Source organism: Perna viridis, chromosome 9, assembly GCF_037379345.1.
Source record: "Perna viridis isolate PV_CMFRI_1.1 ecotype Kerala chromosome 9, ASM3737934v1, whole genome shotgun sequence".
NCBI classification, from domain to species: Eukaryota; Metazoa; Mollusca; class Bivalvia; order Mytilida; family Mytilidae; genus Perna; species Perna viridis.
The window spans coordinates 7,389,555-7,405,071 of record NC_142453.1 but is presented as its reverse complement, the minus strand read 5'-3'; the positions used below and the strand labels follow the sequence as shown (position 1 = coordinate 7,405,071).

Here is a 15,517-nt window from a genome sequence, read left to right as displayed (position 1 = left end):
AATAATGAAAATGTATTAACTTTGTAGATTTTGTCAAATGAACATTTTTCAAGGTATCATTTTTACAATTTAAAAAAATAATTATCATTTCAAATTTTTATAGATCAACTACAGGTACTTATCTGTCCTACAAAAATAGCGAAATTTAAGTACGCCACTAAAATTAATACATTTTCTGTATTACAATAATACAATGAGGTTGTTTGGTTTGAAGCCACTTTCCGAACTCTCTCTTTTAGCCTATGACTTGAATGATTCACTGTACATGTAGTACACATGTATTACAGAAGTATATTTCTTTATAGGTACACCAACAGGTAATATTTGTTTCATTTGATTAGAGCTGTAAGGTTTTGGATTCTATATTCTATATAGTCATTGCATTTTTTTTTCTGCCTTTTTTCATTGAAGCTTTTTCAGTTACTACTCTTGTTTTTTTTTTATGTATTCAACATTAGCAATTGGTGTACCATATTTTGGTGTGTATAATGCGCAGAGTGGTTTTTCCTTTAAAAGTTGATATAAAAATCTTTTTACCGATGTATGTATGTATTGTATGTGATAGTAGTGTAACTTGTTAGAACCAGAAATATTTCTGGCTTTAATTTATTTGTAAATAGAAGGGACCATTTCATCTGTTTTGTGTATTTATTTCAATAAACAATATTATTTTTGTTACTTTTTGTATTTATCTGTGTTGTCCATGTTTATGTGTATTAATTTACTATTCAGGTAAGAAATGCGTAATGTAGACAATAGCTGAAATTGTCAGCTTGGACATACGTTTTGATTAACTTTGAAAGGTTTCTATTGAGAGTAATAAATTTCTGAAGATTGCTAATTCTAGAAGGAGGATCAATTATGGGGTCTGAGTGAACAATGCAGACAGTCATCAAATATGGCATGTGTGTTGATAGCTCGGCCAAGCGTGATAATGAAATGCAGAATTTTCTCTGATGTGTATCGGGGACACATAAAGGGTTTATGTTTAAAATTAATAGTTTTTTCGTTGGATAAGGATTTTGATATTAGTTCACTGAAAAAAGGAAGCCAAATATTATCAAAAAGTAGAGTATCCAATAACTATGAAGTAGAGTTCAATAAGATGCTAAATAATGATATTTTATTTTTAAACAAACTACTTTGTCCAGTGGAAATATGTTAGGGCTGTATGACCAGTGTGCCCAAGATTTTTTTATTCAATAATTAGATTGTTTAAACTTGTGTGTATTTTAATTACTTCTTTCAAATCGTTAACAAGTCGTATACATCGTAAAGATGTAATTATATACACATCGCAAACAAATTTACGATCTCCTTTGATTATACTGGTAATTAATTGTCTTGTGTGCTCGTCATGATTAATTAATCCCCTCAATAAACATGTCAATTGCTTATTAAATACCCTTTGCAATGCCTCTATAACCACGTGACATTAGTTAATCGATACACAGAACGAAAGTATGGCAGTTGTAAACGTAATCTGCCGTGTTCTTTTGGGAGAAAATTAAATTAAAACCAAATTCTGTTCAAGAAGATTTTATTGACAGTCTATGCTTACAAAGGTAACAAGTCAACAAAAAACTCATGAAAAATCCATAAATATGCTTTGGCAGCACATAAGTAGTCTCTGATTCAATGTTGACTCCCTCGAAGTGGTTAATTTTCGACTGATCTTAGATATTTAAAAATGTGTTGAAACGATGTATTGGTGTATTATAAGTACCACCATGTTCTGAAATTAGTTTCCTGATAAAAAAGTGCGCACAATACACACCAAAATATGGTATTTCCATTTTTTGTTAGTTGAGTAAATTCAGTTCTGTGTATTATTATAGTGAGCTTGTTCTATACAAATACTCTATACCGGTATATTGCATATTACATATATAACATGTTTATGTGTGATACCTTATGTAGACATCTAATTTGCGCTATGTCGTAGAACACTTAAACATAGTATTTTGCATCCTAACCCCCACCCCCTTTCTTTCAGATAAGTTTATTTGGTTGAAGGTTAATTCAGGCTCCGTGAAAAGTAGATTAAAAATGTTTTAAAAAGTTATTACAATAAATAAAACTGGCAAATTTTATCAGAAATCCATAAAATATGCTTTTCTTTGCAAATTTGTTTAAAACTAATGTAGTACAGTGTAATGATATTTATACATGTACAGATTCAATAAGCAATTTTATACTGTCATTAGACTGCTTTTATGTGAGTAGGGCTGCAGTGCTTATCTTAATAACTCTAGATGGGAAAATTGTCCTGAATGGTGCTTTTCAAATTGCTTTATATCTGGTTTCCTTTATAAAATTATGTATCATGTTAATAACAACACTGCTTTCCACCTCAGCTGATGAAAATTAAGAGTACAAGCCTGAAGATTGAGGTGTAGAAATTATTATTCAGTCAAAAACTAATGTAGTAATGATATTCATAGGTGTATCATGCACCATGCACCTTAGGACAGCCATTAATAAATATTTTATTTTCCCTACAGAATGCCATCATTGACCAGGAAGAATGATTTAATAATGTGGTGTTATCTGACACAGACACAACAGAAAATCTATCATGATTTCTTGTCTTTGGACTCTGTCAAAGAGGTTTGTATACTTTTCCTGCAGAGAAGAAAAAACATTCAAATGAGGTCATTCAAAATTGATTTCTTGATTTATCATGCCATATTTGAATTTTACTTACTCTTTTTTTTTTTTTTTAAACAAAACCAAGGCATGAAAATAGAAATCAATTAGGACATTATTTTATAGGAGTACATAAATGTGTGGAGAAAAAGTAGATGCTCTGATAGACTGTCAACCTAAACATTGTAGCATTTTTTTTTCATGGTTTCTGTTATCAATCTCCATTCATGCAGTTTTATGGAGGTATACCTAGGGTAAGGGACATAAGTCTTGAAATCAGTGTTATGTTAGTATCACATTCAATTTCACCAAAGACTATCAAGCTTTCCTTAGAAAGAGAATGAAATCAGTCAAAGTTACATGAGATTGATGTAAAATGCTGAATTCAAACATTCCAATGATTTGCAAGAGTTGTGTCTCTTCCCCTAGGTCTACCTCCATGAATTGGTGATCATTTAGAAAATCATGCAATAATATTAATTAAAAGAATATATATTAGTGGCAAGTTTTATATATATATATATTTCAGGTCGAACCGATAAAAAAAATATACTGCAAAATTTCACCATTAATTTTACATTTCAGAAAATTACCTAAGCTAGGAAAAACTGAAACACATCAATTAATATTTAGAACACATGTATCACAATACTTTTGGTATTGTATCTTTTCAGTTATTGATGACCAAGAAGTCTCCACTTGTGGCCCTTACAGTGTTAAAGAAGATAACTGACCATCCAAGACTGTTATCTACCAGAGCTGTAGCACAACTTGGTATTGATGACCAGGGGTATGCTGCAGTACATATGTACTATATTTTGTTCCCTGCCTTAAACTAATCAAGATCTGTGTTGACTTTGGTGCTGGGTCCTTTCCACTTAATATTTGATAAACTAAACAGCTTTGAGTGTTATTTTACATTTGAATGAAACTTGCACAGAGTAGTGCTTAGTATATATATAGTATATATAGGTAGAAAGACACCTATTTGGCTATGAGTTCAGTAGGTCAAATGTCAAGGTCATTGTGGTAAAAATACAATTTCTGCCTCACAAATGTGGAAGCAGTAGTGCCAAGCAATACTAAATAGTTAAGAAGCTGTTATTTAGTGAAGATGGTTCAAGGACCTATAGCATTGTTCTTATTTTGCACTGTACATTTTGTGCCATTAAGCTGTATGTATTGATTTAAGTTTTTAAACGTGTCATTGTAGAAGGGTGATTGAAAAGTAAATAAATAAAATCATCAGCTTAGCTATTGCTTTGAATAAACCACTTTTGATATTGATATGTACATGTGTATTGATCATATTTTTTTTGTAATTTCTGAATTAGGATAGCTAAAAATATGATAGCAAGTTAAAAGTGACATTCGTTAGGGCTATTCCAGTAAAATTTCCCTGGAAGGTGGGAATGGCCACAATTTATGAAGAATACCACCAAGAGAATTAATTTCATTTTTCAGAATGTTCCCTTTATTTATTCAGATTAGATGAAGACCAGTTAGAATCAGAGGAGGCATATAGAAGTGCTGTGGATCAGATTAAAAACGTAGAGGACCACATCCTCGTCAACGAGTCTGGGAAATTAATTGTTTTGGTCGATTTACTGGACAAGCTGAAGGAGGAGGGACACAGGACACTTGTCTTTTCCCAGTCCAGAAAGCTCCTTGATATCATAGAGAAAGTTATATCTAATAGGGTTAGAGCATTATATTTTATCTATCATAATGAAAAAGAGTACTACCATTTCTACATTAAACATTGATTGTGGTTTAAGTTCTATAGCAGATATTTCAGCCATTTTAGGACACAAACATTTGACCAATCAAACATGTCCTGCTTTGTACTATTTCAACACAGTGTTGGATTTTTACTTTTTGAATTTGCATATATAAATTTAGGATTCTGTAACCAAGAGTACTTGAATAATATCAAGACACTTTTACTGGCAAGTTGTCTGGCATATTTGGACCAACAAAGTGAAAGTTCTGCCATAGTAAAAAATATTCTGTCAGCCACTGAGGAGGCACTACTGCCTTTGAGACATCATTAAAAAAAAAGAAATTTGTATTGAACATTTGGACTGATTCTTTCTTTCAAGATATCAGTCCTGTCAATATTTTATCTGTCATGACTGATAGGTTGACATTTTCAGTAAGCCAGTCATTATCGGTACAATTCTTAGGTTAGCTACTGTCAGAGTGTTTACACAACTCTCAAGATGAAATGCTCTGGGTAATGTATACAGAAATAAAAACAAATACCATTTCCTGTTGGTCAATAAAGATAATACATGTACCAACAAAGAACAAAAACACTATAGAAACTCAATGAAATTCCCTATTGATTGATAAACAGCCTGTTACTTTGCTTTCCCAAATATTTGCCTCAAATGACTTAAGTGACGAATAAGTTCTCTAAAAATGTCAATTTTTTACCAATTTTCCTGAAATTTTGTTTGTAGTCTTCTTTAGAGAAGTGCTTCATTCATACACAATGCTGAAACGTTTTTGATTATCTTTATCAACCATTGCAGGGCCACCATGTAATGAGACTAGATGGGACCATAACCCATCTTATAGAAAGGGATCAGAGAATGAAGAAATTTCAGACAGATGACAAATACTCTGTATTTCTATTAACCACTCAGGTGAATCATAAACCTTTGTCAGATTTAAAATAGATAGCCTTGAAAGAAACAAATATTATGTATTTCTTTTGGAATTTTTTTTATAAATATCAGAGCCAATTGATAGTTGGCTGCCTTTCAGATTTTGGAATAGAATTTTTAAATGTAATTATAGTAAAACGGAGATCGCTTCCATAAAACCTAAAAGGAACAACTGCAGGAGTTACATCTTGAAATATGTACAACAATAGTGTACTATCTTATTTTCCATCCTAGCATGGAACAGCTGCCCCTTAGCCTTTTTATGCCTCTCCAAGAGTCTAATTGTCAAAACATGTATTGAATGTAAAGAGGAAAACATATGAAAAAAACATTTTTGCATCTAATAATTGCAGTGATTAAAGACATTCAAGTACATGCACTTATATGTAAATTATTTAATTTTGAAATATATTAATTAACAATCATATTGTCTTAAGCAAATGAGGGTCATGATAACCACTGTTTATATTTCTTGAATTGAAATAAGTTTCATTTCTCTAGAAATATTTACAATATAAACAGACTCATATAACCATTATATTTATAAAATTTGTGTTGTGTCATGTGATTTGGGTTAATCTGTATAGAAAAAAAAAAGATATTGAATGGCGTAATTGTTATTTTTCTGTAGGTTGGGGGTGTTGGTTTGACCCTAACAGCTGCTGATAGAGTGGTTATCTGTAAGTCATGTTTGTTATTTGTGAAGTGTTAAGTGGCAGTCTTTTTAATGTTGTTGGGGTTTAATGCCCGAGCAGCAATATTTCAGCTGTATTCAGGCAGTCTTTTTAAAAATCAGACTGAAGATGATTCATGCATGTCAAAAAACCACTGAATTTAGTTTTATTTCTTGTTCAGAAACAGTTACTGATCACATAATCAGTCTTAGTTATTCATTCGGTTGTTGCGCTTTTGACAGATTGTACATGAAATTGGCCCTTTGCAAGAGTTACCTTTCTTGATTTGGTTTCATTTGGTTGATTTTAGTGGGAGATGAGTATATGATATTCTAAAAAGTGCAGATCGGAATTCAGAAATGGTTATTGTTCTGTGAAAGTATAGCATCTGTAGACTGAAAAGGCATTATTTGTTTGGTGGGTTTTTCTTCACCATGAGTAACCTTACTAATGGCGGCGTCTGAATTATACGTGGACTGGTACTTACATTTTAAACAAGCACTAACAGTTGAAATTCTCTGTTTCTATTTAATCCTTTATTATACCTCTGCAAACTAACTTTGTTTATCTGATATGAATTTTGATGGATGATGTGTTTTGTTTTTCTAATATTTCTGAATTGATTTGAAAACTCAATGTCCATTTCACAAACTGAGATATTTCTTAAATCCATCCTCAACTTTTTTTAACCAAACTGATCAATAGAAATTGATGATTTAAAAAAAAAACTCATGATTTGAGAAAATTCTCGACTTCTTGTTATAATTTGTTTTATGAAACACTGGTCTGTTTAAACTATTGTTGGAGAAGATAAATAGTAACTCCCCACAAGCTGTCTTCTTCAGGCATATTTGTTGCTTATACAGTATCAAGAAACTAAAACAAAACCTTACTATATTTGTTTTTACAGATGACCCCAGTTGGAACCCTGCGACAGACAACCAGGCAGTAGACCGAGCATTTAGGATTGGACAGGAGAAGAATGTGGTGATTTACAGAATGATAACGTGTGGTACAGTGGAGGAGAAGATCTACCGCAGACAGATATTTAAAGATTCTATCACCAGGCAGGCAACAGGGAATAGTAAAAATCCTTACAGGTACTTTGCAGTTGTTTTTGTAAATATTGGTTATAACCTGGTTATCTGAACTTTAATTTAAAAAAAATCAAAGTACTAAGATACTAAGGCAATTAAGAATGCATGGACTGGTCTGTAGTTGCTCTTCGTAAAAGGGTCATTCCTTTTAAATAATGAAGTGACTTGTGCCTCTTTTAGTCTGCTTGGAAATATTGAAGTTTCTATTGAATGGTTAACTAGTTTAGTAATTGCTGGCACTAAGGATGGTTTGCCATACTTCATGAGTTTAACTGATATTTTATCAACTCCTGTTGCTTTCTTCACATTAAATTTGTCAATGACCTTTGATACAAAAGATTTGTTACATTGCATATAAATTACTATCCAAGCGCAGCACAAAATTGATTGCAAAATGAAGAAAACAGTACAACCATTACTTTGGTAAAAATAAATGTAGTTGTTGATTTTTTTCCCTGTGAAAATAGCTTGCAATATAGTTGTGTTTAATGTAGATTTTTTTCAGATCGTGATTTTATTGACAAAATTAGGAATATTGATTATACAATACATAAAATTAAGTCAGCCTCCAAAAAAATATAAAAAATGTATACAGATGATTATTTAATTGACTGAAATTGATTTTTGTCTTTAAATTTCATAACTATTCCTTCACATACATGTATGATAACGAAACTATTCCTTCACATACATGTATTATAACAATTGGAATAATATGTGCAACATATGTGTCAAATTACAAAATTATTAAGAATGTAATAACTGTAAAAATATCAATTATCCAAACTGTTCATTTAAAATTATAGTCATGCATGCTAATTTTTGCAGTTAATTTTCCCACATACTATCAAACTAACATATAAACAGATATTTTTCAGTTTTTAAAAATGAGTCTTTCATAGTATAATAATGTATTTAACTTAACCTCAATAAACAAATGTATATACCAAATTGAACATGTTAACTGTACCTAAAATAAGTAATGTAAAAGCACAGAGCTGTGACCTGGTAAAGGTGAAATACCAATTTACAAGAAATTGTTAAACGAAGGGAAATGAGATGTCCAGACAACAGGTATATTCAAATGAAACAGGGAAAACAAAGATCTCATGGTGATTTTGCCCTTTCTATCCCCAGCATCTGTAAGTGCTAATATTCTATTACACACCAGCACATTACAAATAATGGGAAAATTAGGACTGTCTTTTAATTAAAACTATGCTTGAGCAGGGTACTCACATGTTTTTCTATATTTACAACATCTTTTTACCTTAAAACGCAATGCAAATAAAGAATGATAATTACAGATAAACCTTTCCAGTTCAACATAAGACTGTTTAGGAAAACATTTCTGAAATGTTGCAAGAAAACCAACCATTCCAGCAGAACCAAATGAGTACTTGCATTGCCATGGCTATTTACATCAAATAAGACATATGTATGAACATAGCTAACAGGAGTGGATGCAGAGATTTTGAAAAGGGATTCTATGCTATATATTATTTGCTCATTTTTGTACAAATTTTGAGCTAATTAAAGTTTCATAAAAGGGGCCTGGAAAAATGGCTACAGACCCTTAACCATTCTCCTGGATTGGGCACCTGCAATATTCTTTGAGCTTAAAAGAATGATTAAAAGAGGACTAGCTTGTCCAAGATCAGAGTTAATGAAAGGGCTTAGTATTGATCTTGCTGCCCACCCTCCCCAGCATCAACAAGTGCTAGTTGTTACTATTGCACAAGCACAGTGTCAATGTAGGGAGGGGAGACAACTCTGTAATGACAGAGAAATACTTGAAAATTCTTTAAAGGCAGAAGCACATAAAAGAAACGTAATTGTTGAATTAAGACTTGTGGGGAAGAATAAAATACTGACAGTTAGGAAAGAATGCAGAAAAGAAAGATTGAAAAGGGCACATGAACAATGATGTGAATAAAATGTAGAATTTTTTTAATAGTACTACTCACTCCAAAGAGTAATACATTTTTTCCCACAATTCAAGGTAATTAAAGCATAGGGCATCACTAAGTAAGTGTCAAACTACAGAAAATAAAAGATGTCAACATTGGAGGCAAATTTCTTTGTTGAATGTTATTTAGCTGCCACTTATCTAAAAGAATTTATTAAGCTGACACTTTTACCATAGGCACTAGTTTAATTAACAACTGAATTAAGAAATTCTTGCTAATACTTGTTCAATTAAAAATCTCTTTTCATGTGATAAGGGAGTTTTTCTAAGAAGTTGAGTTTTTAGAAAAATAAATACATACAGGTGCTAAAACTAATCTAGAATTGTGATAATCCCTAATCCAAGAATTTGCTGGAGGATTATTATCAAGATTAACTCTTTTGTAATTTATCTCAATCTCTTTGTTGTTGTGGAATTTATCAAAAAACAATAATTGATTTTTTCACAGTGTTTTGTTAAATGCTTAAAAAATCTAAGTGGAATTTCACACATTTTTTGTTCTTTTGTATTTCTAAGGAGATCACTTAACAGATAAGCTAGATCAAATGAAAAAGCATTGATACCTGTTGTCAATTACCCTCCAGGTGTCCATTGTTACCTTTGTTGTTTACCTGTACAAAGGGAGATAACTTTACACCTGGTGACAAACAAAACATGTCAAAGGTCTTGTACAAACTTCAATTCATTATCAGGACATGGGAAATGTTCCTCAGGGGACAAGAACCTATTATTATGTAAACTAATTAACTAATGTTTAATTTTTCTCTTTGAAGTTCTATTGATGGAATGTTGGATAAAATTTTTGATAAACTTTATTTGCTTAGAACTCATTTATGGCATCTTAAAAACTACAAATTTCCTATCTTTGTGTAATGTTTTTCATTGTTTAAATTAAAAAAAAAAACTAACATATTTATATAAAAATTATTTTCTCAAGCTGTTTTATCCAAATTTGTTTTTTTCTTTTAAGAAAAATATTATATACATTTGTAGACGAACAAAAAAAGTGAAATTTACTAACATTTTTTTGCAAATTTGTTTTGATTTTCCTATTAAAAAAGGCACAAAAATATGCATTATAGTTTTGTTATAGGTAGTTTTGTAAATAAAAATAAAATCTTCATATTTTGAAGCAAATTTAAGAAAATAAGAAGAAATAAGTTTGTGTGAAAATACAGAGTAGAAGGGTAGCGAATAAGGACTAAGTCACTGAGGCTGAAACAAAAACTTGTTGAAGAATCTAATGATTGATGAAATGTCTGCAGTAAGAGATGTATGTTTAACTGCAACCTTTTGACACCTGGCATCACATTGGTGCAGAGATACTTTAAACTCAGCACCGAACATGATGTCAAGATCAACAGGTCACTTTTAGTAAGAAAAGAAAGAAAAAAAGAAAAATGAAGGTGTTACCAAAAGATTGAGTAGGAGTAAAATAAGAAATTCAACAATAAATATTCATAATCCATCAGGCTATACATGTACAGAATGTAAGGCAACCTTAAAACAGAAGTGAACTCCACTTTAATGTTGATTAATCCTAATGTCTGTCCCTCTGGCATCATATTGGTGCAGGCAGTGAAATAAACCCTTCACACAACATGATACCAGGGAAAGCATTAGTATTTACACTTCATCTCTCCTTTGGAAAAACACTGAGTTGCCAAAGAAAGGCTTTCGACTCCACTAATTTTGGATGTACTTTTATCTGTATATTTACAGTCTTACAAAATTATATTATGCCAATAAATACATGCTAAGCACAAATGAATGAAAAAAAAACCCTGAACTTGAGAAGAATAAAATGTCAAAGGAGAAGTTATGAAATCTGCAGACAGTAATTAAAAGAAAAAGGAGAATGAATGAGAACAGAAATCATGAGGAATAGTGAAAAATTTAAAATATGATAAAATTAGCCGATGAAAGTGCGTACATAGTTTTTCCCCAGCATCAGTAAGTGCTTGTTGTTATTGTTACACATACACATTACAGATACTGGGAAATGACTGTACATGATTTGATTAACTCTGATTACGTCAAAGAAAGATAACTCAAAATTAGCAGATGCAAGTTTTATCTCTTAAAAATATTAAGAAACGGAACGTTGAATCAGAGAAGTATATCATTTGTTATTTTTTTCAAAAAATGTTGTTTTTTTTTAAACGAAGTACTTGACTCATGTTTAGGAATTTGCAAATACCCGGTATATGGTGCTCAAAATCTCAATAAATGGTGAGAGAAAAAAAAGATTGAGATTTATTCATTTTTGAATGAATGGATTTATCTATATTTAAGTTTTTTAAAGTAACATTTAGTAATCATTTACCTATATTTTGAATAAACATGCTGTTATGATGAATTTCTTATCAAGATATCAAAAAAAGATGAATATTGCACAGTTGTTCACTAGGGACTAGATTGAAAAAAAAAATCATTTAGTACATCCTTATAAAATTATAATTATTCTTATGAATAAATTATTCAAGTATCTGTGTTATTAAAATCATTTTTTTCTTACAAAAAAGCTATTTTTATTAAGAAAAATTTTAATGGTATATTATGCTTCAGTAAATAAAATATGTAGTAAATTTGATTTTCATTCAAATGATGTTGAATTAAAATTACTTAATGTCTGGTTATTCTCTTTTATAAGGAGTCAAAAATAAATTTACCAAAAAAATACTTTATATAAGAACTGCCAATTTTATTAATTATTAAAAATTGTGTTCACTCTACCTTTTTGGTGTAATTATGAAATGTGAAAATTATTAAGATCAAGAAAACTGATTGGATAAATTTAAAAAATACAAAGTATACAAGAATAAAAACTAAATAAAGAAAACTTAACAGAAAGAAAGTAATGAAAAATAAAAAAAACAAAATTCTTACCTGTTTGGTTTTCTACACCTACATGTACACTTTGGTGATAGCAACAACATACTTGTTAATTGTACCAACAACTTTGACATATGTCAATCCTGGTGTGAAGGTAATTGGATGAATAAACAGTGGCTACATGTCAGATGTTTAACACTTGTATGACAGTGTATATGTCAAATGCAGTCAATTTGCAAGTCAGTTCAAAAATTACTCTGTCTTGACAAGTTAAAATGGATTTGCAGTTAAATGTCAAGAAAAACTTATACAATTAGAGTCAGGTAGAAAATAAATATAATTAAAATGATTAGAAATTATTTCAAATACCAGAGTTTAGCAGTGAAAATTTTGGAAAAATAAAGTTTTTTTCTTTAATAAGGGCACAATCAAAACATATATCATTTTTTAAAAATGTAGAAAATGAAATTTTGTTCAATGAAAAACCTATTTATTAATAAAACATAAATTGTAATTAATAAGCTTGTCAAGTATTTAGTGGAAAAAAAATAAACAGTAAAATTTAACCTACCAAAAATTTCCTCTGCTTTCTAGATCTACTGTGGAAACACATCTGATCTATCCAATGTTCTCCTAGGACTAAACAGCCAAGTATCCTGGGGTGGCCTTTTTGTTATTACATAAATTTGCAAGCCTAAACACCATAGATCCTTATCCTCTTATCAGAACAATAGATCTAAATTGGTGTGGCTCCCTGAACAATGAGGGACCAAAATTATGTACAATAGGGAACAAATGAGTCATAAAAATACATACTCCTGCCAGATCACACATGTTGGAGATTGAAAAATGTAAGTTAATTGAATTTAACTTACCTGTTGAAGGTTAATTAAGGAAAATATGAAATTATCTGTCTCCATGGTGGAAAAGGAAGCTTCCCTCCTTAAAGCATGTGGTTTGTTGTTTACAAACATTCCAATGAGGTACCAAAGGGGTGGATTATATCATTTATATTAAAAGTCCATTTGGGTTTAATAAATTAAAAGTATATTAATTTTCATTTTGAAATTCAATTACATCTCTTTTTAATAAGTGTGCAGATTTGCAAATCAGTATAAAATTATTCTTGATTTTATGAAGTTCCCACAGTTTTGCCTTAGTAGACCCACCCATTTCTTGGACTTGTTTGTCACATGTATTGTGCAATGACTTGTCATGTGACAATAAAGATGTCATTATAGTAGGATTGTGCAGAAAAATAGAAATTTGAATGGGAGTAAATTATGTTAAAAAAAGATCAATCTTAGAGAAACCATGATAATTTTATGATTAAAAAAGACTTTTTATGATTATATTTGAACACTTTTCTAATCAAAACCTGGGGTCTATTTATTCCAAGTGCAAATCATGTAATTTGGGTAAAATTAGATGAATTTTAAGGCTATTTTGATAGGCTATAGCTACATTCTATGGGGAATTAAGATTTACTGCTTTTGGCAAAAATGACTCTGACCTCTTTCTTCGACATTTATGTAGTGAGCAGGAAACAGACAATGTCTGGCAAACTATAGAGGTACATTTGAATTAGATATTTCATGTATTACATTTGTAAATTAAAATACTTGTTATACATGGAATTTTGTACTGAAAATAAGTGGTGCACTGTTAATTTGAAGAGATGTTGTGCATATCTGATTTACATTCCATGAATAGCAAGTGTTCAGCACTGACATCACCCAAACATTACACTTATAAGTCCAAATGTGAAGCCATCTTAAACATTAAAGATCTTCATTAGTACAGCCCCTGTTAACCAGCCTAAAATTCCAGATTCCACATTTTTACTCTTTAAATCACCTGATGATCATGACTCCTTTTAGTTAACTGTGATAGATTTGGTGTAATCATTTTGTACTTCAGTTCTCATTAAGCTTTCTTTCAGGATTGAAAAAAAAACAACAGAAAATAATTATTGAAATCCCTCCATTCTTCAAACTTCTTGAATTTTTTGCACATACTTTATGTTTTCATTTCTACTTAAAATGATTTCGACAATTCATTGCACCCCATGCAGGTTTGGGTGTCAAAAGAATAGGCTTACAGCAGCGCTAAGCTTGTCGTAAAAGGCGACTAAATAGTGCTCAGAGCTCTAGTCGGGGGCTAGGGCGCTCTGCCCACAGAGCAACTGGGATGTGTGCCCCAGGTGGTGGAATTGGGTACCCCTGGCGTGTTACATGCTGGGGTTGTCAGGCTATAATACGGAAATTCTCCCGGAGTAAGAACCATAGGGCTCCGCCACAGGAGGCTAAATTGCCCTACCCTACCCACCGCTCCCTATTTCCAGTGGCAATCAAAATTTGTCGACCCCCATTGTCATTGTGTTCCATCCCTTTTTTATTTCATCATCATTTCATGTTCATTTTATCATCAATTTCATGTTCATCGTCTGAATATAGCTGAAATATTGCTGCTCAGACGGTAAACCCCAACAAACAAACAAACAAACAGACAATTCATTGCAACCAACAATTATTTTGCTAATAACTGGATTGAAAAGTGGCAAAAGGTTTGAAAAATGATATTTAACTTCCTTACAGAGCCAATTTCATTGTTTCAGACGGTGTGGTCTAAATTCATATCAATATGTTATGAATGATTGCTATTGTAAAAAAAAAATAAAGCCAGCTCAGATGGACATTTACCAGTTTTAGGCAAGCCTTTGGGTTGAATTGCATTTAAAGCTCCAATACTTGCATTAATTACTTGTGAAATGATTTGTGAACTAAATTACTATAAACATTGGTTTGACATCAAAAATACCATTTACACTAAAAAAACAAGATAATCTGTCTAATCAAAAATCAAGCAGACACAAAAAAGTGATTCATATATATGTATTGCTCAGTTAAGTACACTAAAATGATCATCAGATTTTAGGCTGACATAATTTCTTCGACCTGGTCTTGATTTCACAAAAAGTCATAAGTGTAAAGTTGATCGTAAGTAATGATGTCATAAACTAAAATAGCATTGTGACGTCATGATTTACGATCAATTTCATAGTTACGAATTTTTGTGAAACCGACGCCTGATCTACCTTGCTGCCAGTCACTTTTCAATAGTGTTTTAAGGAACAGGACAGGGTCCAAAAATATATATGCAATGGCAGCATGGAAAATCCAATTGCCAAAACATTATAGTTAGGAAGTGTACATATCAGTGACAAGCCGACAATGAAATACAACATATCTACTGTTCTACATTTTTTTGGCAATAGTCAGCCATCTTGTCAGTCTCAAAACAAAATAACCCCCTCTCAAACCAATGTACATTGGAGTCCAAGGTTACACAAGAGAATTCAAGTAATCATGCTGTAATTGATTACATTAAAAACCTAAGTAATCATGATGTAATCGATTACATTTCAAAGTAACCAGCCCCAACCCTGCCTTGGACCCCATGTCATCTGAATGTTAAATCTGTTATTTTTAACAAACACTTTTCATTTGAATATTATATGTTGCATTGGAATGAAGTTCTATGCAAAAGAGATTTTTGGTGGCACATGAATCATTATGTCTGTCTGCCTGTCTGTCTGTCAATCAAAAGTTCTCTGTTATT

The 15,517-nt window shown here is 31.2% G+C and overlaps 1 protein-coding gene across 1 annotated transcript in view; it reads left to right on the top strand.

Moving 5' to 3' along the window:
* LOC148606517 (uncharacterized) overlaps nucleotides 1-15,517 on the top strand; it is a 55,424-nt gene that overhangs the window by 20,492 nt on the left and 19,415 nt on the right. Inside the window, exons 19-24 of the mRNA XM_088546114.1 lie at nucleotides 2,505-2,610; nucleotides 3,324-3,439; nucleotides 4,136-4,349; nucleotides 5,187-5,300; nucleotides 5,953-6,001; nucleotides 6,906-7,095. Coding sequence (XP_088402240.1) covers nucleotides 2,505-2,610; nucleotides 3,324-3,439; nucleotides 4,136-4,349; nucleotides 5,187-5,300; nucleotides 5,953-6,001; nucleotides 6,906-7,095 — 789 coding nt within the window. The remainder of the gene's footprint in view (nucleotides 1-2,504; nucleotides 2,611-3,323; nucleotides 3,440-4,135; nucleotides 4,350-5,186; nucleotides 5,301-5,952; nucleotides 6,002-6,905; nucleotides 7,096-15,517) is intronic.